Raw genomic sequence first — 15,013 nt, forward strand, 5'->3', positions numbered from 1 at the left:
CCCCAAGGGCGGCCCCCTCCGCCCCCCCCTTCCGACCGTCCCCCCCCTCGGGCCCGCCCCCCCCGCCTCAGGCCGGCCCGCCCCCCCCCGCCTCGAGCCGGCCCGCCCCCCCCGCCTCGAGCCGGCCCTGCCCCCCCTCGGCCCCTACCCCCTCCCGGCCCCTACACCCCCTGGCCCCGCCCCCCCCAAAGGGCGCCGAAGTTCAGCTTGCCCGGGGCGCCAGCAACCCTAGGGCCGGCGCTGCTGATAATGAAGGTTAGGCTAATGGAGGGGCGGGGGGGGGGGGGGGGGGGGGAAAGAGAGATAATTGTCCTGTTTCTTGAGTACAGGACAGGCCTGGGGAATTTCCCACATACAATGGGTTAACACTGCGACCTCAGCCACAAGACTCGATTTCTGGCTTGGGTTATTGGGGGCGGGGCTGGGGTACAGGGGCCTGGGGGTTGAAGGGGCGGGGCCGGGGATTGGGGCCAGGGTGGCTGGGCTACAGGAGGCGGGGCTGAGGGTACAAGGGGCGGGGCTGGGGGTATTAGGGGCGGGGCGGGCTCTGGGGGCGGGCCTGAGGTTACAGGGGGCGGGGCCGGGCTCAGCGGGCGGCGCCAGCCCCAGGGGGCGGGGCCTGCACACGCTATGGCGCTGTGAGAGGACTCCCTTCTCTTCAGCCTGCCCCGCTGCCGGGGGGCGGGACTGGGGGCGGGGCCGGGCTCAGTGGGTGGGGCCAGTCACAGCGAGCGGGGTGGGGCTGCGGTGGCGCTGTGGCGGGGTCTGGTTCCCGCCATGGCGCTGTGTGAGGACTCCCTCCTCTGTGACCTGCCCGGTTGCCTGGGGGCGGGGCGGGCTCAGTGGGCGGGGCCTGGTTCCCGCCATGGCGCTGTGTGAGGACTCGCTCCTCTGTGACCTGCCCGGCTGCCGGGGGGCGGGGCTGGGCTCAGTGTGCAGGGCAGGGGGCGGGGCCTGGTTCCCGCCATGGCGCTGTGTGAGGACTCGCTCCTCAGTAACCTGCCCGGCTGCCGGGGGGCGGGGCTGGGCTCAGTGCGCAGGGCCGGGGGCGGGGCCAGCCCCAGGAGGCGGCCGGGGGCGGGGTCTGTTTCCCGCCATGGCGCTGTGTGAGGACTCTCCTCTGTAACCTGCCCGGCTGCCGGGGGGCGGGGCTGGGCTCAGTGCGGGGGTCCGGTTGCGGGGCCAGACCCAGGAGACGGGGGCGGGGCCTGGTTCGCGCCATGGTGCTGTGTGAGGACTCTCTCCTCTGTGACCTGCCCGGCTGCCGGGGGGCGGGGCTGGGCTCTGTGCGCAGGGCCGGGGGCGGGGCCTGGTTCCCGCCATGGCGCTGTGTGAGGACTCCCTCCTCTGTAACCTGCCCGGCTGCCGCTCCCGCCTGTCCGGCTTCGCCTGGGTCACCGCCTGTTCGCACGTGTTCTGTGACCAGCACGGCAGCGGGCAGTTCAGCCGCTCCCCGGCCCTGTGCCCGGCCTGTGGCACCGCCCTGTCCGGCAAACGGGACATTGTCCGAACCGACCTCAACCCGCCCGAGGACTACAAAGGCATGGTGCTGTCCGGCCTCCGGCCACACACCGTGCTGGAGATCGCCGGCCGGGCACTGGCCTTCTGGGGCTACCAGGTCAGCACCCAGCACCCACCCAGCACCCCGGGGTACCCCACCCAGTACCCTGGGGTGCCCAGCACCCATCCAGCACCCCGGGGTGCTGTCCGGCCTCTGGCCACACACCGTGCTGGAGATCGCCGGCCGGGCACTGGCCTTCTGGGGCTACCAGGTCAGCACCCCGGAGTGGCCACACCCAGCACCCGGGGTGCTGTCCTTCCTCCGGCCACACACCATGCTGGAGATCGCTGGCCGGGCACTGGCCTTCTGGGGCTACCAGGTCAGCACCCCGGGGTGCCCCACCCACCCACCCAGCACCCCGGGGTGCCCCCCATCCAGCACCCCGGGGTGCTGTCCGGCCTCCGGCCACACACCGTGCTGGAGATCGCCAACCGGGCACTGGCCTTCTGGGGCTAACAGGTCAGCACCCCGGGGTGCCCCACCCCATCAGCACCCCGGGGTGCCCCTCCCACCCAGCACCCCAGGGTGCACCACACCCAACACCCCAGGGACCCCTCCCCCGTCTGCCCGTCGCAGGGTGCTGACGTCTCCCCGTCCTTGGGAGTCAATACCTCCCGCCCCACCCAACAACTCCCCTCGTGCCCCCCTCCCAGGCTACTGAACCCCTTCCTCCCCAAGCCCCTCCGCTCCCGCCCCCGATCACCCAATAACGGGGAGAGCGCAATTCGATTCTGTTTGTGTTACCGCAGGGGGGAACTGGATGACAAAGGGGATGGATCAACGGTAGACAGCGGCACACGGTTTTGCCCCTGTGCCACCTAAAGCACTGGCCTCGGTCATGGGCACCCCCTCCCTGAGTTGTGGTATTGTTGGTGGGGGAGGTGGGGTGAGGAACGGATATAGGGCAGATTCACGACAGGCCGAGGTTCATACTCTCTCCGGTGTAGGAGAATAAACGACAACCCAGAGGAGGAATCTAGTCCACGTCTACTTTGTCAAAACCTTTTATCATCTTACACATGTCAATTAGATCTCCTCTGCTTCTTCTGAACTTGAGACAGTCTCAGCCTAAACTGCTCATAAGATAAACCCTTCATCTCTGCAATCAATCTAGTGAACCTCCTCTGTACTGCCTCTCACACAACTACATCCCTCCTCAAATAAGGGGATCAAAACTGTACTCCAGATGCGGTCTCCCCAATGCCCTGTACAGTTGTAGCAACAACCCCCGACTTTTATACTCTATCCCTCAAGCTATTGTTATGGGCCAGGGTTTAGAGAACCCCAAAGTGTATCATGGAGTTCACCTGACCCACAACTTTTACTAGATTGTGGTATGAGGAGCACACAGCCCACTCCACAGGTGAGGTACAGCAGAAATGGAAAAGTATTTTTTAAAGCAAAACAATGTTTATTCTATGAACTCACCTTTTTAAAACATACAGTGAACATCTTAGCAACCATTAATTCAAATACAACCCCCAAAGAATACAACACTAAATAATCCTTTAAGCTTTCCATTTAACATCCATAAGACTTAAAACACCTTTTACCAGAAGCACACCAGGTTAAAGTCACTACTGTTATTAGTTTTAAATCACCAGGATTGATTTACAGCCTTTAGATTACAGAGAGAGATTCATACCCCTTCTGTCTGCGACTGCAGCTATCTAGCTCTGAAAGGGAAACTACAACACACCCTGCAGCAAACAACCTAAAATGAAAGTAAAAAGCTGACAGACAGCCCAGCTCCACCCACTCTCTGACATCACTGCAGTAGTAAAAACCCATTTCTTAAAGGTACTCTCACTACAGATATTTATAAACACACCCATTTATAAACACCCATTTTTTTTTTTAAATTTAGATTACCCAATTATTTTTTCTATTAAGGGGCAATTTAGCGTGGCCAATCCACCTACTCTGCACATTTTTGGGTTGTGGGGGCGAAACCCACGCAGACACGGGGAGAACGTGCAAACTCCACACGGACAGTGACCCAGAGCCAGGATCGAACCTGGGACCTCAGTGCCGTGAAGCGGTTGTGCTAACCACTAGGCCACCGTGCTGCCCTTAAAACACCCATTTTTTAAAGGTAGTCACTACAGATATTTATATATACACCCATTTATAAACACCCATTTCTTAAAGGTACTCTCACTACAGATATTTGTATACACACCCATTAATCAACACCCATTTCTTAAAGGTACTCTCACATGACATTACAAAGGCTAGAATCCCACTTGCCTTCCATATTCCCTGCTGTACCGACGTGCTAATTTCCTGCGATTGATGCACGAGTACACCCAGATCCCTCTCCAACGAAACACTTTGAAGTGTCTCTGCATTGATAATAAATTGCCTTTCCATCTTTCTGTCCAAAATGGATAACCTCATACTCATCCACGTGAAACTCCGTCTACCACATTGGCCCAATCACCTAACCTATCTACAACCATTTGTATTATTTCCTCATTGCAAAGGTGTCAACTATCTACCTTATCGATCGATGCTCCTCGTTATTTTATAGACCTCTATAAGATCGCCCCGAAGCCTCCTACGCTCCAGGAAAAAAGTCCCAGCCCATCCACCCTCTCCTTATCACTCAGACCATCAAGTCCTGGTCGCATCCTCGTAAATCTCTTCCACACTCTTTCTCGTCTAACAATATCCTTCCTGTCATAGGGTGACCAGACCTGAACGCAACACTGTGGCTTCACCGCGCCAGGGTTCCGGGTTCGATTCCCCGCTGGGACGCTGTCTGTGCGGAGTCTGCACGTTCTCCCCCGTGTCTGCGTGGGTTTCCTCCAGGTGCTACGGTTTCCTCACACAGTCCAAAGACGTGCAGGTTAGGTGGATTGGACTTGCTAAATTGTCCCTCAGTATCCAAAAAAGGTTAGGGGGAAGGGGGTTATTAGGTTACGGGGATAGGGTGGATGTGAGGGCTTAAGTGGGTCAGTGCCGACTCCTTCTGCACTGTATGTTCTATGTTCAGGGATCGCTCACCCCACCCTCCCACATATAGACCACACACAGAACAGACAGTGCAGAAGGAGGCCATTAGGCCCATGGACGACTTCAACAAGAAGTTATTTAGTTGTCCCGATTCTTGGGGAATGGTTTGAGGGGACTGGTTTGGGGAAGGTGGATAAACACGAGAGAGTGAGGAAGAGAAGAATGTGGTGTTGGGGTGAGATGGAGAAGGGGGTAGCAGGAGTTGGGCTGAATGGCCTGTTTGGTGGTGGCAGTCCGGTCTAATTCGATGATTTCAGTCCAGACGGGTCAGTTAGAGCTGCTTCCACTCTCCCCCCAACGATTCCATGGAATCCAGTCTCCGTTTGGCTGGGGCGAATTTTAACCTGCGGTTCTTTCAGATCCACCAGGAGCGGATGTACCAGGAGTCCGCCTACAGCAAAGCGGAGGGCCGGCTGAAGCAGATGGACAAACTCTACACTCAGCAGCTGCAAGGCAAGGACATGGAGGTGAGCAACAGCCGCAGCGAGGTGTCCTCGCTCAAGAAGATGCTGGAGGAGTACAAGAAGAAGTACAGCGAGGTGTCGGAGAAGCTGATGGACAGGAACCGGCAGTACCAGAAGCTGCAAGGCTTCTACGACAGCCTGCGCCTGCGCAGCATGGCCATGGTGGGCGGGGGCGATGCCCCGGCGGCAGTGGGCCCCGCCGGAGCCCTGTACGGCATGCCTTTAGGTACGAGCGCCGCAGTCACGTCCCACGGAAAACCCTCCTTGGCAACCCGCGTTCAGTTGCCCGCGCCATTTAGTCAACGTGACCTCGAGTGCTTTCGAGTTCCAGCCCGAAATCCCACCGGCCGTCACGTCCATGTCCTGGAGAAGACTTTTTTCTATCATCTCTGCTTTCGCCCACTGGAGATGTCAGTGTTCCTCCCCATTACCTGAGAACCGTAGAACCGCAACAGTGCTGTGGGAGGCCGTTCGGCCCATTGAGTCTGCAACGACCCTCGAAAAAAGCATCTTACCCAAGTCCACACCCCAACCCTATCCCCGTAACCCCACCTAACCTGCACATCATTGGACACTAAGAGACAATTTAGCATGGCCAATCCACCAAACCTGTATACCTCTGAACACTAAGAGGCAATTTAGCACGGCTAATCCACCTAACCTGCACATCTTTGGACACTAAGAGACAATTTAGCATGGCCAATCCACCTAACCTGCACATCTTTGGACACTAAGGGACAATTTAGCACGCCATTCCACCTAACCTGCACATTTTTGGACACAAAGGGACAATTTAGCATGGCCAATCCACCTAACCTGCACATCTTTGGACACTAAGGGACAATTTAGCACGTCATTCCACCTAACCTGCACATCTTTGGACACAAAGGGACAATTTAGCATGGCCAAGCCACCTAACCTGCACATCTTTGGACACTAAGGGACAATTTAGCACGGCCAATCCCCCTAATCTGGACATCTTTGGACACAAAGGGACAATTTAGCATGGCCAATCCACCTAACCTGTACATCTTTGGACACTAAGGGACAATTTAAAATGGCGAATCTACTCAACCTACACATCTTTGAACACTAAGGGACAATTTAGCACGGCCAATCCAATCCACCTATCCTGCACATCTTTGGAGACTAAGGGACAATTTCACATGGCCAATCCACTTAACCTACACATCTTTGAACACTAAGGGACAATTTAGCACGGCCAATCCACCTAACCTGTACGTCTTTGAACACTGAGGGACAATTTAACACGGCCAATCCACCCAACCTACTCATCTTTGAACACTAAGGGACAACTTTGCACGGCCAATCCACCTATCCTGCATATCTTTGGAGACTAAGGGACAATTTCACATGGCCAATCCACTTAACCTACACATCTTTGAATACTAAGGGGCAATTTCACACGGTCAATCCCCCTAACCTGCATATCTTTGGTCACTAAGGGACAATTTAGCCTTCCAATCCACCTAACCTGCACATCTTTGGACACGAAGGGACAATTTAGCCCGGCCAATCCACTTAACCTGCACATCTTTGGACACAAAGGGGCAATATAGCACGGCCATTCCACCTAACCTGCACATCTTTGGACACGAAGGGACAATTTAGCCCGGCCAATCCACTTAACCTGCACATCGTTAGACACTAAGGGACAATTTAGCATGGCCTGTCCACCTAAACTGCACATTGTTGGACACTAAGGGACAATTTAGCAGCGTCAATCCACCCAAACTGCACATCTTTGAACACTAAGAAGTGACAATTTAGCACGGCCAATCCCCCTAACCTGTACATCTTTGGACACTAATGGACAATTTAACACGGCCAATCCACCCAACCCTGTACATCTTTAGCCACTAAGGGACAATTTAGAACGGCCAATCCACTTATCCTGCGCATCTTTGGACACTAAGAGACAATTTCGCATGGCCAATCCACCTAACCTACACACCTTTGGAGACTAAGGGACAATTTAGCACGGCCAATCCACCTAACCTACACACCTTTGGAGACTAAGGGACAATTTAGCACGGCCAATCCACCTAACCTACACACCTTTGGAGACTAAGGGACAATTTAGCACGGCCAATCCACCTAACCTACACACCTTTGGAGACTAAGGGGCAATTTAGCACGGCCAATCCACCTAACCTGCACATCTTTGGACACAAAGGGACAATTTAGCATGGCCAAGCCACCTAACCTGCACATCTTTGGACACTAAGGGACAATTTAGCACGGCCAATCCCCCTAATCTGGACATCTTTGGACACAAAGGGACAATTTAGCATGGCCAATCCACCTAACCTGTACATCTTTGGACACTAAGGGACAATTTAAAATGGCGAATCTACTCAACCTACACATCTTTGAACACTAAGGGACAATTTAGCACGGCCAATCCAATCCACCTATCCTGCACATTTTTGGAGACTAAGGGACAATTTCACATGGCCAATCCACTTAACCTACACATCTTTGAACACTAAGGGACAATTTAGCACGGCCAATCCACCTAACCTGTACATCTTTGAACACTGAAGGACAATTTAACACGGCCACTCCACCCAACCTACTCATCTTTGAACACTAAGGGACAACTTTGCACGGCCAATCCACCTATCCTGCATATCTTTGGAGACTAAGGGACAATTTCACATGGCCAATCCACTTAACCTACACATCTTTGAATACTAAGGGACAATTTCACACGGTCAATCCCCCTAACCTGCATATCTTTGGTCACTAAGGGACAATTTAGCCTTCCAATCCACCTAACCTGCACATCTTTGGAGACTAAGGGGCAATTTAGCACGGCCAATCCACCTAACCTGCACATCTTTGGACACTAAGGGACAATTTAACACGGCCAATCCACCTAACCTGCACAGCTGTGGAGACTAAGGGGCAATTTAGCACGGCCAATCCACCTAACCTACACACCTTTGGAGACTAAGGGGCAATTTAGCATGGCCAATCCACCTAACCTGCACATCTTTGGACACTAAGGGACAATTTAACATGGCCAATCAACCTAACCTGCACAGCTTTGACACTAAGGGACAATTTAGCACGGCCAATCCACCTAACGTGCACATCTTTGGACACTAAAGGATGATTTAGCACGGCCAATCTACCTAACCTGCACCTCTTTGACACTGAGGGACAATTTAGCACGGCCAATCTACCTAACCTACACATCTTTGGAGACTAAGGGACAATATCGCACGGCCAATCTATCTAACCTGCACCTCTTTGACACCGAGGGACAATTTAGCACGGCCAATCTACCTAACCTACACATCTTTGGAGACTAAGAGGCAATTTAGCAGGGCCAATTCACCTATCCTGCACATCTTTGGACACAAAAGGACAATTTAGCATGGCCAATCCACCTAACCTGCACATCTTTGGACACAAAGGGACAATTTATCATGGCCAATCTACCTAACCTACACATCTTTGGAGACTAAGGGACAATATCGCACGGCCAGTCTACCTAACCTGCACCTCTTTGACACTGAGGGACAATTTAGCATGGTCAATCTACCTGACCTACACATCTTTGGAGACTAAGAGGCAATTTAGCAGGGCCAATTCACCTATCCTGCACATCTTTGGACACAAAGGGACAATTTAGCATGGCCAATCCACCTAACCTGCACATCTTTGGACACTAAGAGACAATTTAGCGTGGCCGATCCACCTAACCTGCACATCTTTGGTCACTAAGCAACAATTTAGCACGGCCAATCCACCTAACCTGCACATCTTTGGACATTAAGGGACAATTTAGCCTGGCCAATCCCCCTAACCTGCACATCTTTGGACACGAAGGGACAATTTAGCACGGCCAATCCACCTAACCTGCACATCTTTAGACACTCAGGGACAATTTAGCATGGTCAATCCACCTAACCTGCACATCTTTGGACACTAAGGGACAATTTAGCAGCGCCAATCCACCCAAACTGCACATCTTTGAACACTAAGAAGTGACAATTTAGCACGGCCAATCCCCCTAACCTGTACATCTTTGGACACTAATGGACAATTTAACACGGCCAATCCACCCAACCCTGTACATCTTTAGCCACTAAGGGACAATTTAGAACGGCCAATCCACTTATCCTGCGCATCTTTGGACACTAAGGGACAATTTCGCATGGCCAATCCACCTAACCTACACACCTTTGGAGACTAAGGGACAATTTAGCACGGCCAATCCACCTAACCTACACACCTTTGGAGACTAAGGGACAATTTAGCACGGCCAATCCACCTAACCTACACACCTTTGGAGACTAAGGGGCAATTTAGCATGGCCAATCCACCTAACCTGCACATCTTTGGACACTAAGGGACAATTTAACATGGCCAATCCACCTAACCTGCACAGCTTTGACACTAAGGGACAATTTAGCACGGCCAATCCACCTAACGTGCACATCTTTGGACACTAAAGGATGATTTAGCACGGCCAATCTACCTAACCTGCACCTCTTTGACACTGAGGGACAATTTAGCACGGCCAATCTACCTAACCTACACATCTTTGGAGACTAAGGGACAATATCGCACGGCCAATCTACCTAACCTGCACCTCTTTGACACCGAGGGACAATTTAGCACGGCCAATCTACCTAACCTACACATCTTTGGAGACTAAGAGGCAATTTAGCAGGGCCAATTCACCTATCCTGCACATCTTTGGACACAAAGGGACAATTTATCATGGCCAATCTACCTAACCTACACATCTTTGGAGACTAAGGGACAATATCGCACGGCCAATCTACCTAACCTGCACCTCTTTGACACTGAGGGACAATTTAGCACGGTCAATCTACCTGACCTACACATCTTTGGAGACTAAGAGGCAATTTAGCAGGGCCAATTCACCTATCCTGCACATCTTTGGACACAAAGGGACAATTTAGCATGGCCAATCCACCTAACCTGCACATCTTTGGACACTAAGAGACAATTTAGCGTGGCCGATCCACCTAACCTGCACATCTTTGGTCACTAAGCAACAATTTAGCACGGCCAATCCACCTAACCTGCACATCTTTGGACATTAAGGGACAATTTAGCCTGGCCAATCCCCCTAACCTGCACATCTTTGGACCAGAAGGGACAATTTAGCACGGCCAATCCACCTAACCTGCACATCTTTGGACACTCAGGGACAATTTAGCATGGTCAATCCACCTAACCTGCACATCTTTGGACACTAAGGGACAATTTAGCCTCGCCAATCCCCCTAAACTGCACATCTTTGGACACTAAGGGACAATTTAGCATGGCCAATCCCCCTAACCAGAAAGCGCAATTCAGCGCGGTCAATCCCCCTAACCTGGACATCTTTGGATACTAAGGGGCAATTTAGCACGGCCAATCCATCTAACCTGGACATCTTTGGACACGGAAGGGGCAATTTAGCACGGCCAATCTACCTATCCTGCACATCTTGGTCACTAAGCGCCAATTTAACATGGCCAATTCACGTAACGGTGCGGGGGGGAGTGGGATACGGACTAGACTGGCTGTGGAGAGGGGATCAGACTGGGTGTGGAGAGGGGATTAGCCTGGGTGTGGAGGGGGTCTTAGCCTGGGTGTGGAGAGGGGATTAGCCTGGGCGTGGAGAGAGGATTAGACTGGGTGTGTAGATGGGATTAGACTGGGTGTGGAGAGGGGATTAGACTGGGTGTGGAGAGGGGATTAGACTGGGTGTGGAGGGGAATTGACTGGGTGTGGAGAGCGGATTAGACTGGGTGTGGAGAGGGGATTAGCCTGGGCGTGGAGAGAGGATTAGACTGGGTGTGTAGATGGGATTAGCCTGGGTGTGGAGAGGGGATTAGACTGGGTGTGTAGATGGGATTAGACTGGGTGTGTAGATGGGATTAGACTGGGTGTGGAGAGGGGATTAGACTGGGTGTGGAGAGGGGATTAGACTGGGTGTGGAGAGGGGATTAGACTGGGTGTGGAGAGGGGATTAGACTGGGTGTGGAGAGGGGAATAGACTGGGTGCGGAGAGGGGATTAGACTGGGTGTGGAGAGGGGAATAGACTGGGTGTGGAGAGGGGAATAGACTGGGTGTGGAGGGGATTAGACTGGGTGTGGAGGGGATTAGACTGGGTGGGGAGAGGGGATTAGACTGGGTGTGGAGAGGGGATTAGACTGGGTGGGGAGAGGGGAATAGACTGGGTGTGGAGAGGGGATTAGACTGGGTGTGGAGAGGGGATTAGACTGGGTGTGGAGAGGGGATTAGACTGGGTGTGGAGAGGGGATTAGACTGGGTGTGGAGAGGGGATTAGACTGGGTGTGGAGAGGGGATTAGACTGGGTGTGGAGAGGGGATTAGACTGGGTGTGGAGAGGGGATTAGACTGGGTGTGGAGAGGGGATTAGACTGGGTGTGGAGAGGGGATTAGACTGGGTGTGGAGAGGGGATTAGACTGGGTGTGGAGAGGGGATTAGCCTGGGTGTGGAGAGGGGATTAGACTGGGTGTGGAGAGGGGATTAGACTGGGTGTGGAGAGGGGATTAGACTGGGTGTGGAGAGGGGATTAGACTGGGTGTGGAGAGGGGATTAGACTGGGTGTGGAGAGGGGATTAGACTGGGTGTGGAGAGGGGATTAGACTGGGTGTGGAGAGGGCATTAGACGGTGTGGAGAGTGGATTAGACTGGGTGTGGAGAGGGGATTAGACTGGGTGTGGAGAGGGCATTAGACGGTGTGGAGAGGGGAGTAGACTGGGTGTGGAGAGGGGATTAGCCTGGGTGTGGAGGGGGGATTAGACTGGGTGTGGGGACTGGTTTAGACTCCACGCACAGAGGGGTGAGATTGGGTGCGGATAGAGGGATTAGCCTCCGTGCGGCATTAATGAAAATGCTGGTCACACGTTTGTTTCTCACCAGCAGGCAGGACCTCCCAGTTCGTTCCGATGGAGAATCCCCTGAGGGAGGAGTCCTCCGAGGGTGACTTCCGCCTTCGGCCGTCCTTCTTTGGCTCGCCGGCGCCCGATGGCCCATGGGGCTTTTTCGGCTTCTCTCCAGGTGAAGACCGGGCTCCACATCATCACCAGCCTCAGGGCCCCAATCCAGGGCCCTCCAGCTCCTTCAAGATGAAGATGTAATGGGCAGAGCGCGGGGCCGAGCGGTGGATGTTGTGAACCAGAGGGACATCCAGTCTCACTTCAGACGCAACGGAATCTAACCAGCGTGGCTGTCGGTAAACGTTTTGTGCCGGGTGGTGAGTCGCCTTTTGCTGACGGGCCATAACCTTTTGGTAGCAGCCAGCTCCCCTTGGCCTGTCTCCCCCATCCTCAGTAAGAATCTGTCAGAGCTGAGAATCATCCCTCAGGCTGACGGCCTTTCACCATGTTGCTTTGTTCTTTTAAGGGTTCAATGAATAAAAGTTTCTCTCTTCCAAGTGAATTCTGGTCTTCTCGTCATTTTACCTCCATGTCTGCAAACACCGTCTGCCCTCAAACCATCTCCAGAACCCGCCCAAGGAGGCACAGCATCAGAAAGCTCGGAATGAGGCAGTTCAGCTCATCCACAGAGGAAGTGCGACCCCTATTCATGCCAGGCCCCTCCTTTTGGCCGCCCCCAGGGACCTGCCGTTTTCTCGTCATGTGCTTTTTGAAACTACTTACTGAATCTGCTCCCGAGTGCCTCGTACGGCAGCACACCTCAGCTCAGCACAACAATCAACCTAATCCTTTTGAGGAAGGATGTGGAAGCTTTGGAAAAGGTGCAAAGGAGACTTACCAGGATGTTGCCTGGAATGGAGAGTAGGTCTTACGAGGAAAGGTTGAGGGTGCTAGGCCTTTTCTCATTCAAACGGAGAAGGATGAGGGGCAACTTGATAGAGGTTTATAAGATGATCAGGGGAATAGATAGACAGTCAGAGACTTTTTCCCCGGGTGGAACAAACTATTACAAGGGGACATAAATTTATGGTGAATGGTGGAAGATATAGGGAGGATGTCAGAGGTAGGTTCTTTACCCAGAGAGCAGTGGGGGCATGGAATGCACTGCCTGTGGAAGTAGTTGAGTCGGAAACATTCGGGACCTTCAAGCGGCCATTGGATAGGTACATGGATTAGGATAGAATTATGGAGTGTAGATTAATTTGTTCTTAAGGGCAGCACGGTAGCATTGTGGATATCACAATTGCTTCACAGCTCCAGGGTCCCAGGTTCAATTCCGGCTTGGGTCACTGTCTGTGTGGAGTCTGCACATCCTCCACATGTGTGCGTGGGTTTCCTCCGGGAACTCCCGTTTCCTCCCACAGTCCAAAGATGTGCAGGTTGGGTGGATTGGCCGTGATAAATTGCCCTTAGTGTCCAAAATTCTATGATAATCTATGATTAACCTAGGACAAAAAAAGCAACATAACATTGTGGGCCGAAGGGCCTGTTCTATGCTGTATTTCTCTATGTTCTATGTTCTAACCCCTCGAATATCTTCGTGCACTCAGCTCGATCTGCAACAACAACCCATTAGTCTCCGGCACGGAAGACACAGGGTCGCAGCGGAAGGGTGCTTTTCTGAATGGAAGGCTGTGACTAGCGGCGTTCCACAGGGGGATCAGTTCTAGGACCTTTGTTGTTCGTCATGTATATAAATGATTTGGATGAAAATGTAGCTGGTCTGATTAGTAAGTTTGCAGACGACACTGAAATTGATGGAGTTGCAGATAGTGAAGAGGATTGTCAGAGGATACAGCAGCACATAAATTGGATTGGATTGCATTTGTTTATTGTCACGTGTACCGAGGTACAGTGAAAAGTATTTTTCTGCGAGCAGCTCAACAGATCATTCAGTACATGGAAAAAAAAGGGAATAAAAGAAAATACATAATAGGGCAACACAAGGTACACAATGTAACTACACAAGCACCTGCATCGGGTAAAGCATACAGGGTGTAGAGTTAATGAGGTCAGTCAATAAGAGGATCGTTTAGGAGTCTGGTGACAGTGGGGAAGAAGCTGTTTTTGAGTGTTCGTGCGTGTTCTCAGACTTCTGTATCTCCTGCCCGATGGAAGAATTTGGAAGAGTGAGTAAGCCGGGTGGGAGGGATCTTTGATTAGGCTGCCCGCTTTCCTCAGGCAGCGGGAGGTGTAGATGGAGTCAATGGATGGGAGGCAGGTTCGTGTGATGGACTGGGCGGTGTTCATGACTCACTGAAGTTTCTTGCGGTTCTGGGCCGAGCAGTTGCCATACCAGGCTGTGATGCAGCCCGATAGGATGCTTTCTATGGTGCATCTGTAAAAGTTGGTAAGGGTTAATGTGGACATGCCGAATTTCCTTAGTTTCCTGAGGAAGTATAGGCGCTGTTGTGCTTTCTTGGTGGTAGCGTCAACATGGGTGAACCAGGACAGATTTTTGGAGATGTGCACTCCTAGGAATTTAAAACTGCTAACCATCTCCACCTCGGCCCCGATGATGCTGACAGGGGTGTGCCACTACAGTACTTTGCTTCCTGAAGTCGATGACCAGCTCTTTAGTTTTGCTGGCATTAAGGGAGAGATTGTTGCCGCAGCACCACTCCACTAGGTTCTCTATCTCCCTCCTGTATTCGGACTCGTCGTTATTCGAGATCCGGCCCACTATGGTCGCATCGTCAGCAGACTTGTAGATGGAGTTGGAACCACGTTTTGCCACGCAGTCGTGTGTACAGGGAGTAGAGTAGGGGCTAAGTACGCAGCCTTGCGGGGCACAGGTATTGAGGACTATTGTGGAGGAGGTGTTGTTGTTCATTCTTACTGATTGTGGTGATGGTCAGAAAGTCAAGGATCCAGTTGCAGAGTGGAGAGCCAAGTCCTAGGTTTTGGAGCTTTGATATGAGCTTGGCTGGGATTATGGTGTTGAAGGCGGAGCTGTAGTCAATAAATAGGAGTCTGATGTAGGAGTCCTTGTTTTCGAGATGCTCTCGGG

At 52.6% G+C, this 15,013-nt stretch overlaps 1 protein-coding gene across 2 annotated transcripts; it reads left to right on the forward strand.

The window, feature by feature from the left end:
* Positions 1-1,309: 1,309 nt before the first annotated feature.
* On the forward strand, positions 1,310-12,505 carry LOC119960572 (E3 ubiquitin-protein ligase CCNB1IP1-like). Of its 2 annotated transcripts, none has more exons than XM_038788237.1 (3): positions 1,310-1,618; positions 4,939-5,269; positions 11,987-12,505. In XM_038788237.1, the coding sequence occupies exons 1-3, from the start codon at positions 1,322-1,324 to the stop codon at positions 12,202-12,204; spliced, it is 846 nt and encodes a 281-aa protein (XP_038644165.1). In that variant the 5' UTR covers positions 1,310-1,321; the 3' UTR covers positions 12,205-12,505. The 2 variants fall into 2 exon arrangements, with proteins under 2 accessions (XP_038644165.1, XP_038644166.1); XM_038788238.1 differs by having other exon boundaries at positions 11,990-12,505.
* The last annotated feature ends 2,508 nt before the right edge of the window (positions 12,506-15,013 follow it).

This window comes from Scyliorhinus canicula, unplaced genomic scaffold (genome assembly GCF_902713615.1).
Source record: "Scyliorhinus canicula unplaced genomic scaffold, sScyCan1.1, whole genome shotgun sequence".
Lineage (NCBI taxonomy): Eukaryota > Metazoa > Chordata > Chondrichthyes > Carcharhiniformes > Scyliorhinidae > Scyliorhinus > Scyliorhinus canicula.